General features: G+C 42.9%; 2 protein-coding genes across 6 annotated transcripts in view; one reads left to right on the forward strand and one right to left on the reverse strand.

Annotated features, from left to right (window-relative positions):
- Positions 1-2,536: 2,536 nt before the first annotated feature.
- LOC115148565 (CDKN2AIP N-terminal-like protein) lies at positions 2,537-3,938 on the reverse strand. The gene is made up of 3 exons (XM_029690561.1): positions 3,671-3,938; positions 3,386-3,488; positions 2,537-3,209 (listed from the first exon to the last, which is right to left on the reverse strand). Exons 1-3 carry the CDS (start codon positions 3,880-3,882, stop codon positions 3,201-3,203), a joined length of 324 nt encoding a protein of 107 aa, XP_029546421.1. The 5' UTR covers positions 3,883-3,938; the 3' UTR covers positions 2,537-3,200.
- Positions 3,939-11,105: 7,167 nt separating this feature from the next.
- LOC115148566 (protein Jade-1) overlaps positions 11,106-21,935 on the forward strand; it is a gene marked incomplete at its 3' end in the record, with an annotated part of 123,268 nt that continues 112,438 nt past the window's right edge. Inside the window, 2 exon segments of one of the 5 annotated variants that reach the window (XM_029690565.1) lie at positions 11,106-11,303; positions 12,725-12,774. Coding sequence is in view for 3 of the 5 variants with exons in the window: in XM_029690562.1 (XP_029546422.1) it covers positions 11,244-11,303; positions 12,725-12,766 (102 nt within the window). 5 annotated transcript variants of the gene reach the window in all.

The following is a 21,935-nucleotide window of genomic DNA, read 5'->3' on the forward strand; positions in this document are numbered from 1 at the left end:
AGGTGACCAAGATCCCGATGGTCACTCTGACAGAGCTCCAGAGTTCCTCTGTGGAGATGGAAGAACCTTCCAGATGGACAACCATCTCTGCTGCACTCCACCAATCAGCCCTTTATGGTAAAGTTGCCAGATGGAAGCCACTCAGTAAAAGGCACATGACAACTCGCTTGGAGTTTGCGAAAAGGCACCTAAAGGACTCTCAGACCATGAAAAACAAGATTCTTTGGCCTGAATGCCAAGCGTCACATCTGGAGGAAACCTGGAACCATCCCTACGGTGAAGCATGGTGGCAGCATCATGCTGTGGGGATGTTTTTCAGTGGCAGGGACTGGGAGACTAGTCAGGATTGAGGCGAAGATGAACGAAGCAAAGTACAGAAAGATCCTTGATGAAAACCTGCTCCAGAGTGCTCAGGACCTCAGACTGGGGGCGAAGGTTCACCTTCCAAAAGGACAATGACCCTAAGCACACAGCCAAGACAACGCAGGAGTGGTTTCGGGACAAGTCTGAATGTCCTCGAGTGGCCCAGCCAGAGACGGGACTTGATCCCGATCGAACATCTCTGGAGAGACCTGAAAATAGCTGTGCAGCGACGCTCCCCATCCAACCTGAGAGATCTTGAGAGGATCTGTATCACCAAATACAGCTGTGCCAAGCTTGTTGTTTCATACCCAAGAAGACTGCCAAATGTGCTTCAACAAAGTACTGAGTAAAGGGTCTAAATACCCATATAAATGTTTATTTTTTTTGTTTATTTTACATATATACATTTGCAGATTTGACATTGGGGTGTTGTGTGTAGATTGAGGGGGAAAACAATGTGGAAAAAGTCAAGGGGTCTGATTACTTTCCGAATGCACTGTAATAATGAGTACACTGTCCATATCCAACATTATGGAAGTCATTTTTCATATTTACTAGGGTAAATAACATCTGCTGAATATGTGTATGTGAAATAACATTTGATTTGCTATATATATATTTTTTTTACAGGATGGGTCATATTGTGGCAAGTGGTTTATTTAACCTTATATGGAGAAGGGATATGTTATACATTTTTGTGAATTCACTCAATGTATACTTATATGCTGTGTAAACAAAATAAAACATTTTTCAGACTTTGATTTCAGCTCATTTTTCTTATGTGAAGAGTGCAGCTGTGGCATGTATAATTGTTTTGTCTTTGATAGTATTATGGACTAGGGTAAATAATCCTCATCCGCTGCAACCTCGATGGGCAGTAGCAGGCAACTAGGAGAGACTCATTTGGGAAAAAGACAGTCCTCTGTCCTCTGTGACCCGGAAGTGGTTGAAGAGTGTCAATAAGTTAGTAGGTAAACGGAGAAGTGTCCTCGCCTCCCCCCGAGAAAGCACGAGTATCCTACCTGAGTCCTTCGCGGAAGAATTTTAAGATCTGTCCACCCCTTTGAATGAGCGGTTTTCGCGAAGGAGAAACACATGCACACATTTAAAAAACGATACCCTACTTATCCTTTTATCTATAAAATGTATTGCACAACTATACTGAACAATAATATAAACGCAACAATTTCAAAGATCTTACTGAGTTAGTTCATATGAGGAAATCAGTCAATTAAATGAATTCATTAGGCCCTAATCTATGGATTTCACATGACTTGAAATACAGATGTTGATCAGATACCTTAAAAAAAGGGCATCAGGATCTCGTCACGGTATTTCTGTGCATTCAAATTGCTATCAATAAAATGCAATTGTGTTTGTTGTCCGTAGCATATGTCTGCACATACCATAACCCCACTGTCACCATGGGGCACTCTGTTCACAACGTTGACATCAGCAAACCGCTCGTTTACACAACGCCATACATGCTGTCGGCCATCTGCCCGTATCAGTTGAAACCAGGATTCATCTGTGAAGAGCACACTTCTCCAGCGTGCCAGTGGTCATCGAAGGTCAGCATTTGCCCACTGAAGTCAGTTACGACGCCAAACGGCAGTCGGGTCAAGACCCTGGTAAGGACGACGAGCACCCAGATGAGCTTCCCTGAGACGGCTTCTGACAGTTTGTGCAGAAATATTTTGTGTAAACCCACAGTTTCATCAGCTGTCCGGGTGGCTAGTCTCAGATGATGCTGCAGGTGAAGAAGCTGGATGTGGAGGTCCTGGGCTGGCGTGTTTACACGTGGTCTGCGGTTGTGAGGCTGATTGGACGTACTGCCAAATGATCTAAAGTGACATTGGAGGCAGCTTATGGTAGAGAAATTAACATTCAACTCTCAGGTAACAGCTCTGGTGGACATTCCTGCAGTCAGCATGTCAATTTGCACGCTCCCTCAAAACTTGAGACATCTGTGGCATTGTGTGTGACAAAACTGCACATTTTAGAGTGGCCTATTATTGTCCCCAGCACAAGATGCACCTATATAATGATCATGCTGTTTAATCAGCGTATTGATATGCCACACCTCAGGTGGATGGATTATCTTGGCAAAGGAGAAATGCTCACTAACAGGGATGAAAACAAGTTTGAGAGAAATATGCTATTTGTGCGTATGGAACATTTATGGGATTTTTTTATTTCAGCTCATAAAACATGGGACCAACACTTTACATGTTGCATTTATATTTTAGTAGTAGAGCAGACTGGTCTGGATCATCCCTGGCAGGCAGGGGGCAGTGTTTCCCTTACTGCTCAGTGGTTAAGCACCAGGGCCATATACCAGCATAGACTTCAGAAAGCACATTGGAGCAGAAGATCTGAGGTTCTGAGGAGGCAAGGCATGGAATCAAGGATAGTTCACTCTGGGATAATTAGGGAGAACTGAGGAATGTGTAAAGACCACATGGAAAGCCCTTTTCTGTACCCCTCCCTTGATTTGAATGTGAGATTATATTATTATTATTATGTTAAAATTGTAACTCATCATATGGCATATTTCTGGCCTTACAATGTTTATTCTTGCAACATGTTCTCACCCATGGTATTCAGATAATGGCCATTGTCAAGTACATTAGATATTGAAGCAGGCCAATCAACAAAAATTATTTTAATGTATAAAATGTTTCAAAAGTTATTGCTTATGTTACGTTTGTTGTAATACCTAATTAAAAAACAATATACTTGCATGTTAAGAAAACAACATTTTAAAATCATATGCATCTGGAAAAAGGAAAGTTGGACAGTAAGGTAATCTATCCATAACAGACCAGGTCCTCCAATCATCGTTTCTGAAGGAGAGGGAGAGAGAGAATGGTTATTGTGGTGTCCTAACAGTGTTACCTTGCCTCTGTGTCTGTGATCACTGACTTGAATGAAGCAGATAGGAGAAAGTGATATGTTGGAAGGACTAGTCTAAGACAAGACAAAAAGATGAGGAATTATTTTGGTATGAAATAGAACTTACCTGGTTTTTCATTATCTCATCTCTGGTTTTGAAAACAGGGGCATCCTCCACCACAATTCCTTCAGCCATTTCCTTCATTTTCTCCAGGAGGTCTGGACTGTATCTGAGAGAGCATGCAGAAACAGAAGTTGGTTACATTAGTTACAGAAGTTAGTAATGTAACTAGTTACATTAGTTAGTTACAGAAGTTAGTTACATGATGGTATGCTAGAATGCATTTTAGCTAAATAACACAACTCATGTACCGGTAGTCAATGCACGTGAAGTGTATTATTGTTTACTCACCGACAGCCAAGAAACACGTTGTTGGCCCATACCATGGACAATGCTAGCAGCTGGTCAATGTGTGGGTCCTCAAAGTCGTTTATATTTCTGAATAGGAATTCCCTCCTGGCCTTCCAGTGTTTTTCACTCTCTGAGATGCCACGATATGTATCTACAAGCGTGGCCAAATGCCTGTTTTGTTCAATGAATTCCTCGATTTCCACCTGGGCCATTTCGACAAGTAACCCACGCTTCCGTACTACAAAATGCGTCTTGCAGAGAGGAAGGCAGGAAGCTGGTGCGAAAGTCCCAGCAAAGACAGTACAGTATGAAGATCGGCTAAAACTTGTTTTTATTTTTTATTATTATTAAACAGTAACATGCAAAACACAAAAAAACTGAACAGCCAGAGGGATTACACAGAGAAATAATATAGACATGTAGCGAATCATTTTTTAGACATTTTGTTTTGTATACGTTTTAATGATTCTAAATAGTTTTCCAAATCAGATGAAATTTAATTTTTTGCCTTTTTCTTCATAAATGTTGGTTTATGTATGAGACTGTTTCCTAATAAAATAAATAGATTTATGACATACTGACGTTCAATTGTGGAATCAGTGTAGTGAACTAATATGTCAAAATTTCAATGGTGGTATGCATTTTGTTGCCAAGATATATTTTTACATCAGTCCAGAACACCTCACTATGTAAACAATTACACAATAAGTGTTCAATAGATTCAGTTTCTAGTTCACAAAAACTGCATTCACTTGTAACATCAAGTATATATTTAGAAATCAAGCTATTACATGGGTAGAGTCTATGGATCATCTTAAAGGAGATCTCATTTACTTTATTGGTCACCATACACTTGTGTGGGGTGAGCCAAGCATGTCTCCAGTTCACATCAAATGATGAAGCCCAACAAAATATTGCAGAAGGAATAGAATTCCTGTAGAAAGTATCCCTTATTAAACAAGTATTGAATCTATTATCTAGTAAACCTATGCCATTCACCTAGATATCGCTTGCAATAGGAGATGTTACAAAATATGCATTATTCTGAAGTAAATATTTTATCCCACTAGGTATAGCTTTTATAGCAGTGTCATATGCTTGAAACTTCAAAGTTGTATCTTTCCATAAATTCTCTCTGTGTAAATAGATTCCCACTAATACCAAATAATTGGCTGACAAGGATAATGTTTTTCGAGAACCAGTTACGGTAAAATAACATCTTGTTTCTATCGAATATCGACCCATTATTCCAAATAAAACATTTATGAGGTGAAAAGTTGGGTTTATACAACAAAGCCCAGCACGTCAAAGACTGCTTGTAGATCGGCTAAAACTACTTCTCCAATGGAAAGCCCCTTCTTCTATGGCTTTTATGGCAGATTACAACCCCAAAACGTGTACTACCGCCACCAACTGGACGGGGTTGAAAAAACAAGGTACAAATAAAACCCATTCGTGATAGGGAAAACTAACTTAATCCACCCAAAATAAAAAGCAGGCTCCAGCGGCAGAGTCGATTTCCGCGCTTATAAACCCTGGGTCGTTACACTATTAAAAAAAAACACATTGATAAAACCAAAACCTCCCACTTCTTCCTTCCTTCAAATCTCCATATCTCCCTCCTCAGGCTCTATGATCTGAGAGGGTGGTACGGCTTGTGACAATCCTCCATGCAACTCCTCCACCGAGAAGTCTTTCAGTCCCAGGAACCGTTCTGCCACATCCATAATTATATCTATTCCCCACTTTGACAGTGCCATTAATCACCAGAGCTATAAAGACCACCTAATTAACATATCTGGGTCCTGTACCACCCTCTCAGGTCATTAATGGCAACCCCTGTAGCCTTCAGTGAAGGCCTATCCGCCACAATTTGACTCTTCAGGAGCACCATTCGAACCCTCATCCCTTTTACCATTCCAAAGACATAGCTTCATGGTTCCCACCACAATTGCAACACGTCACATTTTCATCAATTTTCGGATCTTTTCCACAGGTTGAACATCTCGGCTTCTCCCTTCTGCAAACACTTGAAACATTTCCCAAAGCTTTACAATGATCAACACCGCATTGGTCTTGGAATAAATTCTCTGACTCTGTAGTTTGCACTTGAGAGACTCCATATAAAAAATAAAAAAATAACAGATAGGCTCTTCACTTTTTATTCATTCAACACACGATTCATCCGACGAGCATCAACCCCTCCAGGAAGAGACACAAGACACATCAAACTTCTCAAATCGGGTGAGACTCAGCACAACCTCATACTGATTCTCAGAAGAACAACAACAACAAAAAGCCCACCTCTCGTGATAATATAAATCATTGACCACACTTGTAGGCGATGTCATGGCGACGTTGGCTAGCAAAACTCATGCGTAGAACACGTCCTCGGGTCTAACGGTCGTCTCGCACCAAACTGCGCATGTGCATACGGTCAACTCTATGGCACTCCTTCGATATAAAGTATTTTTTTTTACAAAAATGAAAACGTGTCACTTTTACGAGGTTGGAGTAATAACATATTTAAATACTTAAGAAATTGCCTCGAAACTAGGTTGTGTTGTGTTTAGATTTCGAGAAAATTAACAACTAAGGAAGAATTTGTCACTTCTCGCATTGACTTCTCAAACCCCAAACCCCGTTTGGTCTGTTTCGCAAGCGTCCCCGGAAGTTTAGCGATGTTGCACCTCTGGGTTGAGAAACTCTGTGGTACCAGTGTTTATTACAGCGCCATCCTGTGACCGAACAGAGAACAACATTTTCAAAATGTCTGCACTACTATTTACTGGTACTGGATGATTGTTTTTTAAATCATTAAATTGACTCCCTAACTTGTGTACAAATATACCCTGCTTTATGTGCATCAGCCACTCTGTAGCCTCTGCTAATAAATATGGACCTTTTAAGCACATGATGTAAAACCCTTGCCCTGACTTTGCCAAGTTGTTGGTTCAAACACAGCTTCAGCTGCTCCCACTCTATTTCAACAGATGTATCCAATTCAACTCTGCAATGCAATTAAGGAGATAATTGTGGGTTAGGGGAACACATAAGAATTGTGTGACCTATTCTAATTCATAGCATTCCCAGAAAGCATGGATTATTGAGTCATTCTTAGTTTTACACTGAAGACATGACTCTGCCATGGTGCTGTAGAATTTGTGAATTTTGTCTCTTGTATAATACATCGTATACATTAGCATAGAATAAAGAATACATTGTTTCGGAGTACTTCTACATGAATGTGGATGCTACCATGATTATGGATAATCATGAATGAGTCGTGAATAACGATGAGTAAATAAGTTACAGATGCTAACCTCACACCATTACCAATAACAGGGGAGGTTTGGCATTTTTGGGGGGGGTAGAATTGTATTGTGCTGTAGAATTTGTGAGTTTTGACTTGTATAATAAATTCTATACATTAGCATAGAATAAGAATACAATGTTTCTGAGTAATTCTACATTAATGTGGATGCTACCACGATTATGGATAATGCTGAATGAGTCGTGAATAATGATGAGTGAAAAAGTTAGATGCTAACCTCACTGCTTTTTTTGTGTGTGGGGGGGATATTTATGCCTCTAACTTTCTCACTCATCATTATTCACAATTCATGAATGATTATCATGTTAGCATCCACATTAATGTAGAAGTGTTCAGAAACATATTATATTCTTATTTACAGTAAAACTGACTCCAAAATGACACAATACATAATTGACCATTCATTTCTATTTCTATTTGGCACAACATGATCTGAAACACAACCAAAACAAACTGAAATGCGGTTTTAGAAAAAAGGGTTCCAAAAGGGTTCTTCGACTGACCCCATAGAAGAACCCATTTTGGTTCTAGGTAGAACTCTTCTGGGTTCCATGTAGAACCCTCTATGTAAAGGGTTCTACATGGAACTCAACAGGGTTCTTCAAAGGGTTCTCCTATGGGGACAGCTGAAGAACCCTTTTAGGTTCTAGAAAGCACCTTTTTTTCTAAGAGAGCAGGAATATAGGGCAACATACAAAACTTTTACTTTAATACACTACAAATTAGTTTGTCCAAATACGTATGACACCTACAAATGGGGGGGACTAGATACATAAAGTGCTTTAATTTCTAAACAGTAAAACAGATATGTATGAAAATACCCTAAAATAAAAGGCTGAAAATCTGTACTGTCGCCTCATATACAATAATTTATCTAAAATCCAAAATACTGGAATATAGAGCAAAATTAAAAGTTTTAGTTTAACTGACCAAATAAATATGTAGGGGTGGGGGGGTGTACCTGGTATGACAATCTATGCCACCTAAAGCATTTTTTTGGACTGCGAGTCTGTGACCTATATACAGTATCACTCTTACATCACTCCTTTACCCATTTGCCAAAAAACATCAGATAAAGTAAGAAGCTATATTCTATTTTGTCACTTGACCTTAGAGAAAGAAAGCCTTTAAAAATGAACATTGTGACATATCAAAAATAAATGATGATATCTTCCCAACCCCAAACTCAGGTTACAGGATTACTACCAGGCTACGAGCCAAAATAAATAAAGGCCTTTTTTTTTTTCAAAGGCAGGTTTGAATGGAAACCATCCAAGAACATACTGACACATCCTTGGCTGCCTCTTCATGTGACCAGGGCCCCCTTACAGACATGCCAGGAACAAGATCAGAGAGAAATACTTTACAATTCCATCAGTTCTGAGGGAGACCACCCTACCTCACTCTGTCTATATAAACAGGTTGGGACAGCATCCTGACAGGTATGAATGGAACAAGACAGGGGATGAAGGCAAAAGTGTAATAGAACATGTAGGTAGGTCTTCCCCTTCATTTGTTATGAGGAGGGTGTCACTTCACTTGACATCTTGAGACGTCTCCCCTTCACAGTGTCAAATATTTTATATTAATTGCTCATTTTTGGTTATTCTCCGTGATCACGCTCTCCGTAGCCGACGGGAACAAGACCTTTAAACAGGTCGACATTCACAAGGCCGCGGGGACAGACGGATTACCAGGACGTGTACTCAGAGCATGCGCGGACCAACTGGCAAGTGTCTTCACTGACATTTTCAACCTCTCCCTGACCGAGTCTGTAATACCAACATGTTTCAAGCAGACCCCCAAAGTGCCTGTGCCCAAGAAAGTGAATGTAACCTGCCTAAATGTCTACCTCCCCGTAGCACTCACGTCAGTAGCCATGAAGTGCTTTGAAAGGCTGGTCATGGCTCATATCAACACCATCATCCTGGAAACCCTAGACCCACTCCATTTCACATTCCACCCCAACAGATCCACAGATGACGCAATCTCAATCACACTCCACACTGCCCTTTCTCACCTGGACAAAAGGAACCTATGTGAGAATGCTGTTCATTGACTACAGCTCAGCGTTCAACACCATAGAGCGCACAAAGCTCATCACTACGCTAAGGACCCTGGGACTAAACACCTCCCTCTTCAACTGGATCCTGGACTTCCTGACGGGCCGCCCCCAGGTGGTGAGGGTAGGCAACAACACATCTGCCACGTTGATCATCAACACGGGGGCCCCTCAGGGGTGCGTGCTTAGTCCCCTCCTGTACTCACTGTTCACCCACGACTGCGTGGCCAAGCACGACTCCTACACCATGATCACTGACAACGATGAGACAACCTATAGGGAGGAGGTCAGAGACCTGGCAGTGTGGTGCCATGACAACAACCTCTCCCTTGATGTGAGCAAGACAAAGGAGATGATCGCGGACTACAGGAAAAGGAGGGCCGAACACGCCCCCATTCACATCAACGGGGCCATAGTGGAGCGGGTCGAGAGTTTCAAATCCCTTGGGGTCCACATCACCAACAATCTATCGTGGTCCAAACACATCAAGAAACTCATGAAGAGGGCATGACAATGCCTTTTTCCCCTCAGGAGACTTGGTATGGGATTTGGTATGGGTCCCCAGATCCTCAAAATGTTATACAGCTGCACCATCGAGAGCATCCTGACCGGTTGCATCACCACTTAGTATGGCAACTGCTTGGCATCCGACCGTAAGGCGCTCCTCCCAGTGGTTAAAATACAATGAGGTGCACACATTCCTATCTCAATCTCCATCAAAAATATCTGCAATCTTGATTATATTAAATATGGGCAGCTTACAACCCATGCAAGTCCCCATTTGATCCCCATTCTGTTTATAGCCACATGGCATACCTCTTCACTCAGCATAAAATACACAATGATGCTGAAATAATACACTGTTCCAAGAGGCTTGGCAACACATATTTTTGATGAGTCATCTAATGTATGCTTAGTCAAGAGAAAACTGTAATTGGGAGACATGGAGACAACAGGTAGCCTTTTCAGCAGCATGCTGGGAATGAGCCAAGGAAGAAGTATTACCCCCCCACTCCAATATCACACGGGCCCTGGTCAAAAGTAGTGCAGCATATAGGGAATAGGGAGCCATTTGGGACGCAGCCTGAGAATTGAATACAGATGGAGATAGTAGATCTCAATCATCAGCTTCTGACTCAGGAGACAATGATTACATCTTCATACCTCGGTTTAAAACATTGCACCCTTTTAAATCACAGTTTTTTTAAGGCTGTGCCATATCATTATACAATACTGCTGTGCTGATGATCTCTATAGGGATTTAAAGTATGAAAGGGCTGTAATGCAAAAAAATCTACGGATGGCCTAGATAATTCTAGGAGTCTAGACCATAATGAAACAAATTTGAGGATCTGTCTTTCTTTCTGCAGGCGTTTCAGTCTGTCAGTCTCCCAGGTTTGTCAGGCTGCCCTAGAATGACCTCTGAACTATCAGAATCGGCACCAATTATACAGTCCCGACAAGCAGTTTGTTGTAATATTATCCAATACAGTGGCATTGATGTAGGTAGCTGACATTTGGACGCCCTGGCCTGATCAAAAGCCTATTGGATGCCACAATCAAACCAAAAGGACATACAGTACCTTGAATGAAAGAGAACCACAACTTACACTAACCACAGGCCCTTCTAATGAGAGGAGGGTTACGTCCCATTTGGCACCATATTCCTTTTAAAGTGTATATAGGGAATAGTTTGCCATTTGGGACAGACATGATATATGTTGCATGGCTGAATTTGCTAAATAAACGATGAGTCCAGCAGACAGTAAATTAACGGTCAGTACAATCAAATACCCATGGAGTGGCATTGTATGTTTTCTCAAGGGACTTAACCCACCTGTGGTGCGGGCAGGCTGCTACAGCACATTTGAATCTGTGCCAGAAAAAGCTAGTGTGTCTTTCATTTGGGGGGGGGGGGGGGGGGGGGTAATTGGTACACTAATACAGGACTATTAAATGCCCAGTGCACTACTTATGTGAAAAAAAATATTTATTTAAAAAAATACGTTTTTTTTTTTTTTCAGAGAGTGCTGCGGCACCCTCACTTCCCGCGGTTATGTGAGATGGGTAAAGAAAGGCCTGCACCGCTTGTATTTTCATGCGTGCCAAGGGTGCAAATAAATATATGATGTCAGAAACACAACAACAATCATTGATAGAGAAAAAAAAATACTGCCATGCATCATTGGCTGGGTGGCCACCGAGCAGCAGGAGAGGGCACGCGCAATAACATGAAGGTGCGTGCGATTACTACCAGACACACAGTAACCCTCACCGGAGACTAGCTGTAAAAATATACTAAGGTTAAGACAACCCAATAATTCCATGCAGAGCGTTTGATGTCGAACTTTCTGTAATGGTATTCATTTCCATTCAATTTCGCTCCGGCCCAGGTCCAATGAATTTGTTTCTTTTCGAACGCTTCTGCATGGGAATTGTACAATGTCCCTTTTTTAGCTTCAACCGAGACTGGTGGAGATCCGACAAAATACACATCACTCCTAATAGAAAGTAGTAAATGCCGTGGAACTGATATCGCTTGTCTGTGTGAACTAACAGCATGGCTTGGAGTGGATTGAATAGGCTATTAAAACGTTTGAAAGTAAGACTAACGTTATTTCCATGTTTCTTTAATGTCTTTCTTATTACGAAAGGAAATATGAATAGCCCCAAAAAAATCCTCGGTAAATGGCCAATTATTGAGCAGATATTACTAAAACAAACCGCTTACACTAAACGGTGGCTTTCACTTTCAAACGAGTGATAGGCGAAGAATATAATTCCATTTGATTTCTATTTCAGGTTTTTTAGCCCGTTTGGCGAAATTAACCCACCGTAAAGATATTTGAATCGGCTTTCAGTAACGGCAAATTTAAAGTACGTCATTAATATGGCGCCAAAAGAGTTTAAAGTATGAGCTTATTTTGTTGTGAGGTTGCAGAACCCTCGCGCAAGAGGGAGAACATGAGCGGGCGGGAGGGGAAGCGAATGGGCAGGCGATGGTTTTTCGGCAGAACGTCTCAAAACTAGCTTGCAACATTTCATTCCATGAAAATGAAGCATATTTTTTATTTTTTCCCCCCCCCTTACTGGATCTGAAAACACACTCACGTGACAAATCGGGACCTGGGGGATATCACATTGGACTATTTTCAAATGCGACATGGCTTTGAAAATGATATTTGTTAGCTTACCTTGCTGTACCCGGCATAGCTTTAGCTTACATTAGAAGTGACTCGCTGGCTGCAGCTCGAGGCTGTCTTGCAAGCCGTTAGACAATTTGGATTTATGGATGATACTCCTAAAGTCTGCTAAAGGTAGCTAACAGTTAGCTACATTAACTGTATTTAGCTGAGAACTGCGAAGGCGGCCATCGCAGTTTTGTTGAATAATATGTTATGCTGCCGGATAGACTTTCTAATGGATTAAATTTGTAAATTGCTACTTTTTTTATTTTGACTCTCTTGGGAGAGCATCTGATCGACGTGCTGTCACCACAGCCTCGCAGGCACGTCCTGTCACCAACGTGGATAGTCGGTGGGCTAACGTTAACTAGCTAACTAGCTAGGGTAGTTGCACTGGAATTTTGACCACCGTGAAGTTCACTGTCACTACATGTGGTTAACTTCAAATGATTTCGTGATTTCTCATCGTCCAGAGTCGAGGACGTTTTCGCCATCGGAAGCTGACTGCAATCAAGGTAAAAAGGTAGGTTAGATTTTGGTTTCTTCCCCCAAGAAGTACAGTAGTAGCATGTAACATTAGCACAGGGGGGAAAAAAAAGCACACTTCCAGAGCTGGTAGTGAAATGTGTAACGTTAGTGCATGTGGGTCAGATGGTCGTGATAGCCAGACGAATAGTTAACACGAGAAGATCATTCAACTGCAACTTCTTATTTTCTAAAATATGAAAATGTCAGGTCCCAGTTCACAAGCAATGTTAGCAACGCCAACTACGCAGCGAGTATTATTTACAGGCGGGCGGTCATAGCTATGTTCACCGCTGTTATGAAATAATTTTGGTAGCGGGATTTTCCTGAAGTGCTCTTGCATAACATGCTTCAGTGAGACAAATGGCTAATTATTTTGTTGAATTCGAAGAAATTATTGACAACTTATGCAAGAGTCGTGCAAGTGTGTATGTGTGTCGCGACGAGGGACCGCGTCTCGCCAACATATGGCGCTGAAAATGCACATGCTGGGCTAATGACGAGTGATCGGATGTTATCTGCCCGTTGAAAAGATCAAATGAGCAGCATTTTGGTAATAACGATTGCGCTATAAAACTGTGATTTGTCTAAAGTTACTGTTACCATCCAGTGTCGCTCGCTTGTGGGTTTGAAATCGCACGTGAACGCCAATTGCGTTCCCAAGAAGTGGAGTGTGTATTTCGGAAGGCTAAGCACGCACCTATCTAAGAATTAGAACAAGCTTGTTAACTCTCCTCTCCTCTCCCCTCCCTCGCTGGCTCTTGCTGTGGGGGGGGAGTGGCTATTGTTTACCTTCAGAAACTCTGCGCTCATAGATCAGGGGGTGGGCCTGGTGTTGGTGCTGCGCATGGCGAGTAGAGGGACAGAGCAGCATCTTGATCATTCCCATTTTAAGAAACAAGAACTTGATGTTCATAATCAGATATATTTGGGATCAAGCTATTTCCAGTGTTTTGAATTACACGTTGAGACTCTCGTAAGTTGCCACGCGCTGATATCTTTGACAGTTGTGAGGGGGGGGCTCACATTTTATATTTTCAGTTCTTATTGGGAGAGGGGTTTTGGTTTGTTAATGGGGGCGGGGGGCAATGTATGTGAAGTTTACTTTACAGCGCATAACCTCGAGTACATTCAAATGTTATTATTATGTATTATGGTCCTCTTTAATAACAAACAAGTAAAGATTTCTTACAATCCATTACCTCCAGTGATTCAGAGTAGTAGACTGTGCAATCCATCCTGCTTCTCTTATTGCACAAATGTAATTGAACTGGTCCCTTCCTTTAATCAATTAAGTCTGAATCATGTAGGGACCCAGTTGTGACAGCTCTACCCCCCCCCCCCCCCCCCCCCACACACATGAAACAGGAGATGAGTCATGGTATGGGAGCATATAAGAGCTCTCTCTCTCTCTCAATTGCATTTCAATTCAAAGGGCTTTATTGGCATGGGGAAACATGTTTACATTGCCAAAGCAATTGAAAATAGATGATAAACAAAACTGAAATGAACAGTAAACATTACACTCACAAGTTTCAAAGTAATAGACATTTCAAATATTATATTACATCTATGTACAGTGTTGTAACAATGTGCAAATAGTTGAAGTACAAAAGGGGAAATAAATAAACGGATAAATATAGGTTGTATTTACAATAGTGTTTGTGCTTCGCTGGTTACTCATTTCTTGTGGCAACATGTCACACATCTTGCTGCTGTGATGGCACACTGTGGTAATAGATATGAGTTTATCAAAATTTTATTTGTGTTTCGAATTCTTTGTGGGTCTGTGTAATCTGAGGGAAATGCACCACATGACCAAAAGTATGTGGACACCTGCTCGTCGAACATCTCATTCCAAATCATGGGTATTTAATATGGAGTTGGTCCCCCCCCCCTATTTCTGCTATAACAGCCTCCACTCTTTTGGGAAACCTTTCCACTAGATATTGGAAAATTGCTTCCATTCAGCCACGAGCATTCGTTAGGTCGCACTGATGTTGGGTGAGTAGGCCTGGCTTGCAGTCGGCGTTCCATTTCATCCCAAAGGTTTTCGATGGGGTTGAGGTCAGGGCTCTGTGCAGGCCAGTCAAGTTCTTCCACATCGATCTTGAAAAAACATTTCTGTATGGACCTCGCTTTGTGCACGGGGGCATTGTCATGCTGAAACAGGGAAGGGCCTCCCCAAACTGTTTCCACAAAGTTGGAAGCACAGAATCGTCTAGAATGTCATTGTATGCTGTAATGCTACGCCTTGACCACACCGACAGTCATTGCGCAAAATAGTACGCAGCATCATCTGGATATGTAGCCTAGTGGTTAGAGCGTTGGACCAGTAACCGAAAGGTTGCCAGATCAAATCCCTCAGCTGACAAGGTAAAAATCTGTCGTTCTGCCCCTGAACAAGGCAGTTAACCCACTGTTCCTAGGCCGTCATTGTAAATAAGAAGTTCACTGACTTGCCAAGTTAAATGAATAAAAATGTGTGCAACAAAAGTTCAACGTTCACTTTCTGCTACGATTTCTGTCAAACCGTCTACGCACACGTTCAATAAATCCAATGTACGCACTGCAACTGCCTCTGCAACGCTGCAAAGCAAACGCAGCGTTCTATTGGATATTAATGTACTTCTGGTGTACCAAAATGCAGTGATGCGGTCGGTGAGATCGAGGTGTTACGATTTCCCTACACTGGAACTTAGGGGCCTAGCCCGAACCATGAAAAACAGCCCCAGACCATTATTCCTTCTCCACCAGACTTTACAGTTGGCTTTATGCATTGGGGCAGGTAGCATTCTCCTGGCAGCCGCCAAACCCAGATTCATCCATTGGACTGCCAGATGGTGAAGTGTGATTCATCACTCCAGAGAATGCGTTTCCACTGCTCCAGAGTCCAATGGTGGCGAGTTTTACACCACTCCAGCCTACGCTTGGCTTTGCGCATGGTGATCTTAGGCTTGTGTGCGACTGCTTGGCCATGGAAACCCATTTCATTAAGCCCCCTAGCGAACTATTTTTGTGCTGACTTTGCTTCCAGTTGCAGTTTGGAACTTGGAAGTGAGTTTTGCCACCGAGGACAGATAATTTTTTTATGCGCTTCAGCACTCGGCGGTCTAGTTCTGTGCACTTGTGTGGCCTACCACTTTGCGGCTGAGCCGTTGCTGCTCCTAGACATTTCCACTTTGCAATAACAGCACTTACAGTTGACCGGGGCAGCTCTAGCAGGGAAGAAATTTGACGAACTGACTTGTTAGAAAGGTGGCATCCTATGACTGCCACGTTGACAATCACTGAGCTCTTCAGTAAGGCCATTCTACTGCCAATGTTTATCTATGGAGTTTGCACGTCTGTGTGCTCGATTTTTATACACCTGTCAGCAACGGGTGTGGCTGAAATAGCCGAATCCGCTAATTATAAGGGGTGTCCATATACTTTTGTGTGTGTGTGTGTATATAGTGTACGTGTCTAATATGGTCAAACATTTGGCAGGACGTTAGGAAGTGCATCTCTCTCTCCTCTCTCGGTCATATACTCTTACCTAGAAAAACACCATTGATTACATGGAGAGGGGGTGGGGGTCGCTCGGGGGGAGTGTGTACATGTGTGTTAGTAATCTATGTTACAGGTGTGTGTGTGTGTGTGTGTGTGTGTGTGTGTGTGTGTGTGTTAGTAGCACTCTCTGACTGGTTGAAAAAAGGGGGTACCTCACATGATCTGCAGTATGGTATTAGCAGCTACTCCACGGGGGGTTCATGGATGGAGTCACTGACTGCTGCTCATGTCATTTTAACATCCCTCCAACTGTACACACATACTCGCCCAGTAACCTCCCCAAGCAATGTGTGTGTTGCTGATAGGTGTCAAGGGAGGGAGATGACATCCACGCAGGGGGGGAAGGAATAGGAAGGGTAAGAGTTCAGGTGGGCATTTGAGCTTCAGCAAAGAAGGGGAAGCAATTTTATTTATGCTCCTTTTAATTTTTTTTTAAAATTAATTAATTATTTATTTTTTTGGGGTGCTCCAACTCCTTTTTACCTCGAATTGGTCCCTATTTTGTATGTTTATTTTTTTTCTCTCTTGGTAAGGCATTCTCATGAATAGGAATGGTTGTTGGCTTGAGCTCATTTCATCGTCCCTGGCTGTTTATCTCCTTACATGTGTAGCGGTGTGTGTTGTAGCCTGTGCGTGTGTGACCATGTACTTGCATGTTTGTGCTTGTTTGTGTGTAAGCGTGTGCATGCATCATGTTTACGTAAGAACGTTTGTGTGTGTGTGTGTGCTTTCATGTCTCTTGTGTGTGTGTTCTCTGCTGCGGATGGCCCTGCTGTGGCCTGGAATGGATGCTCATTAACTGAGCCTGTCAAGGTCTCAGTGGGAGCCTGCTGTTCAGTGGGCAGAGGGCGGATGAAATCTCTGGAAACGCCAGGAGATGAATGTCTTTCACCCGGCCCGGTGACTCACCAATTGTTATTGAAATATAATTGCGGAGCGGGGGTATGATGCAGGAGGAATGGAAAATGTAGTTTATTTTCTCCCCTCGGCTGTGAGGCAGGATTGGAACACAAAACACACAGGCTAAACAAACATACATGCAACACATTTCAAAAGGCTTTTTTTGTTGTTGGAATAACGGCGTTCCATGCTTTCTTTGACACTGTCCTTCTGAATAAGGGAAATAATAAAGCCAAGCTCCTGTGGCAGTACTGAAAAAATTATATTGTCAAACTACTGGTTCTGTCCCAAATGGTACCCTATTCCCTACATAGTGCACTACTTTTGGCCAGAGCCCTATGGGCCCTTTTATATAAAAAAAGAAGTGCGCTATAAATTGATGCCGTTGGGTACGCAAACTGTGTACCAGACCTTGGATAGAACGCAAGTCCCCAGCCTGTTCAAGAAGGTAATCGGAGGCTTTGCTGATGGTGATACAGTAGGTGGTTGTCAGGTGGCTGTCTTTCCCCCCTGCCCTTTTCACCTTGCATCAAAGCCAGGTAGATTACCCAGCATCTCTAGTTTCCCGGCACATGAAAAGGCTTGAAAAACGGTCCATTTTTATGCCTGCCGGCAGTGCCTGATTACACCAGTCAGTAGCCTCTGTAAAGCAAGTCGTCTTTAAAAAGCACCAAGCTTTGGGTTCGTGTCTGTATTTACTGCTGTCCGCTAATAATAAACACAACACCAACCCTTTTACAAGGATAAACATCCAAAAAAGCAGCGTTCATTCTCTGATGGCAACAAATGGTCAAGGCCACAATTTTAGCAATGAAAGGAAAAGATAAACGACAATTGGTCCCCTAGGTTTGAACTAATTATTCACCTCAAGGTAACACAAGTGTCCAGCCAGGAAACTTAAATGGTTGGACATGCAGACATATGCTTGCTTGGGCCCCTGTTGTAAATGAGGGATGGGGGGTAGGGGGTGGGGGGTAAACAGGGTGGTGGTGGGAGGAGGAAGATAAACAGGGCGGTAGCCAGGCCCATGTTAGTGTGAGTGAAGGGCACTGTGCACTCCTCCATCCCTCACTGGGGCTAATGAACTCCTGATGGCAGGGGAGGTGAGAGCAGGGGGATTAATCTCCTCTTTTCCTCCTGCACCAGCCCTCCTCTCCTTCTTCCCTGGTTTTGGCACTCAGGTCCCTTTCATTGTTTGTCAGCACTTTCAGGAGAGAGAGAGAGAGAGACTGTAGAAAATGATTTGGTCCTGGCCTTCTCTCTTCCACCTCTTTTAAAAAAAACGTATTTATTATTTTTTTTTCCCCATAATGCAGCAGCGTCAATAAATATTGTCTTAATATCTGTGGTTGGACCGGATCCGTGAAGGCGACGTTAAAGGAAATCCATGACAAGTTTGTTGTTCGTATGTTGGGCTGGTCCCCTGGGGTCGCTGCTGAGGTCATTCAGTGAGGGTGCGGTTGTGTCCCGACATGGCATCCTATTGGCTATGGTCAAAAGTAGTGCACTAAATAGGGAATAGGGTGCCATTTGAAACAGCGGCAGAATCCTCATGGGAGAGTAGCCTGCGACCATGCCACACAACGTAGCCCTGGAAGGTGGGGGATCTCACAGCGTGACCTCGCCGCAGACCAAATGTACCCTAGGGAGCAGGCAGCAAGCAAAATGAGCAACAAAGATATCATGGATTTAGAGGTTTGATGAAGAAGCTAACGACACACGGCTGTGTCTCAATAGCAATAAAACACCGGTCTCATGAACAATCTTTTAAGCACAAGCCCACATGCTAGTGAGTAGCCAGCTAATCTGTATATTTCAAGTGTATGGTATGTATGCGCTAGCTAACAAGGTAGAACATTTTGAACTGATATGAATAGACCCTTCTGTCTTTCTCCAACTGTTTGAACAGCATGTTAGCCTGTCCAATTTGTTCAGGTGTTGAAATCAAGTGGGCTACCTTTATTTCTCAGAATGAGAATTAGTTGGCAATTTCTTATAATTGTTTCATTTTATTGAACATTTATAAAACACAGCCTAGATAGCTAGTATAACGGTCTTTGGCTAAAATGTAGCTAGCGGTACAGCAGTGCTGCACTCGAAAAACTGAGCATACATTTTCCAGAATCAATGTAAATTGATACTCCTGTTTTGGTAGTGTCTGCTCTGCACGCAGTTTGAGGAGTTGAGACATAAAAAGGGTATCATAAGAAAGGTTAACTTCTCTATTACAGTAAAATAATGTTTGTCTTTCGGTGTCCATATGATCGATTTTGTTGGACAAAATCTCAAATACAAATAACAAGTTGAGACCGCTTGTCAGAGAGGAAGAAGTGATCCCTCATCTTTGTTGGGGGGGTGTGTGAGAGAGAGAGAGAGAATGGGAAGGTGCACAATCACAGCAGAAGGAGCAAAGGAGACGAGACCGAGAAGAAGTGGACATAAACGCTCATGAAAATAACAAAACTTGATTCTGCCTCCCGAGTGGCGCAGTGGTCTAAGGCACTGCATCACAGTGTTAGCTGTGCCACTAGAGAACCTGGTTCGAGTCCAGGCTGCGACCGGGAGACCCATGGGGCGGCGCACATTTGGCCCAGCGCCGTCCGGGTTAGGGGAGGGTTTGGCCGGCAGGGATGTTCCTGTCCTATCGCACGCTATCGACTCCTGTGGTGGGCCGGGCGCAATGCACGCTGACTAGATGGTCGCCAGGTGTACAGTGTTTCCTCCGACACATTGGTGTGGCTGGCTTCCGGGTTAAGTGGGTGTTGTGTCAAGAAGCAGTGCGGCTTGGCCGGGTTGTGTTTCGGAAGACGCACGGCTCTCGACTTTCGCCTCTCCCGTACGGGAGTTGCAGCGACAAGACTGTAACTACCAATTTGGATACCACGAAGTTGGGGAGGAAAAAGGAGATCTAAAAAATAACTTGATTCTTGCGATCCAGGCATATACAGTGCCTTTGGAAAGTATTCAGACCCCTTGACTTTTTCCACCTTTTGTTACAGCCTTGTTCTAAAAAGGATAAAATACAAATCCCCAGCAATCTACACGCTACCCAATAATGATGAAGCGAAAACCGTTTTTTAGAATTTTTTTGCAAATGTGTTAAAAGCAGATACCTTATTTAACTAAGTATTCAGAACCTTTGCTATGAGACTCAGAATTGAGCTCAGCTGCATCCTGTTTCCATTGATCATCCTTGAGATGTTTCTACAACTTGATTGGAGTCCACCTGTGGTAAATTCAATTGATTGGACATGATTTGGGAAGGCACACACCTGTCTTTACAAGGTCCCACAGTTGACAGTGTATGTGAGAGCAGAAACCAAGCCATGAGGTCGAATGAATTGTCTGTAGAGCTTCGAGACAGGATTGTGTCGAGGCACCGATCTGGGGAAGGGTACCAAAACATTTTCTGCAGCGTTGAATGTCCCCAAGAACATAGTGGCCTCTGTCATTCTTAAATGGAAGAAGTTTGGAATCACCAAGACTCTTCCAAGACCTGGCCGTCTGGCCAAACTGAGCAATCGGGGGAGAAGGGCCTTGGTCAGGGAGGTGACCAAGAATCTGATGGTCACTCTGACAGAGCTCTGGAGTTCCTCTGGGTGACTAGTCAGGATCGAGGGAAATATGAACGGGGCAAAATACAGAGGGATCCTTGATGAAAACCTGCTCAGGACCTCGGACTGGGGAGAAGGTTCACCTTCCAACAGGAAAACAACCCTAAGCACACAGCCAAGACAACACAGGAGTGGCTTCGGGACAAGTCTCTGAATGTCCTTGAGTGGCCCAGCTAGAGCCCGGACTTGAACCCGATCGAACATCTCTGGAGAGACCTGAAAATTGCTGTGCAGCAACGCTCCCCATCCAACCTGACAGAGCTTGAGAGGATCTGCTGAGAAGAATGGGAGAAACTCCCCAAATACAGGTGTGCCAAGCTTGTAGAGTCATACCCAAGAAGACTTCGAGGCTGTAATCGCTGCCGAAGGTGCTTCAACAAAGTACTGAGTAAAGGGTCTGAATACTTATATAAATGTGTTATTTTAGTTGTTTTTTTTAATCAATTAGCTAAAGTTTCTAAACCTGTTTTTGCTTTGTCGTTATGGGTTATTGTGTGTAGATTGATTGGGGGGGGGGTGAAAAAGTATTTAAGACATTTTAGAATAAGATATAATGTGGTAAAAGTTAAGGGGTCTGAATACTTTCTTAAGGCACTGGATCGTGCCAAAACAAATTCAAATGAATAGAATTCATTGGATATATCGCCCAGCCCAACTGTGGAAGTGCTCTTGTTTATAATGCTGGCACAGAGCTCTTGTTCCTTCTCAGTTCCTCTTCTGCCATGTGAACCAGTAATAGTTCAAGTGCATTTTCTTGTTCTATGACCTCTTTATTTTGTGTTTTTTTTTTACGACATAGTGCTCTCTGAATGAGCCCCCCCCCAGGCTTTTTTTCCTCCTTCTAGGTTTTCGTTGGTGTGTGAGGAAGCATGAGGGCTTTTAGATATGAACTAGAATGAATCTTTAATTCATATTCATACCTTGTGTGTTTGTCTGTATGCTTTTGTGTTTTGTTGCCTTTCTCTCTTTCTGTGTGTTCTAGTTGGGGTAAAGACTCCATGATTCTGCACAGCTGTGCCTGTGATCATGTCATTCACAGAGCCATAGCTGCCTCATTCAGAGGCTCGCAGAGCATCACAACCCCTGCTGGGCT

This window comes from Salmo trutta, chromosome 15 (genome assembly GCF_901001165.1).
Source record: "Salmo trutta chromosome 15, fSalTru1.1, whole genome shotgun sequence".
Classification (NCBI taxonomy): domain Eukaryota; kingdom Metazoa; phylum Chordata; class Actinopteri; order Salmoniformes; family Salmonidae; genus Salmo; species Salmo trutta.

Coding starts and splice junctions, on each gene's coding strand:
- LOC115148565 (XM_029690561.1), bottom strand. CDS start 3,882: ATGGCCCAGGTGGAAATCGAGGAATTCATTGAACAAAACAGGCATTTG. Junction 3,489..3,670: donor AACGTGTTTCTTGGCTGTCG/GTGAGTAAACAA, acceptor ATGCTCTCTCAG/ATACAGTCCAGACCTCCTGG.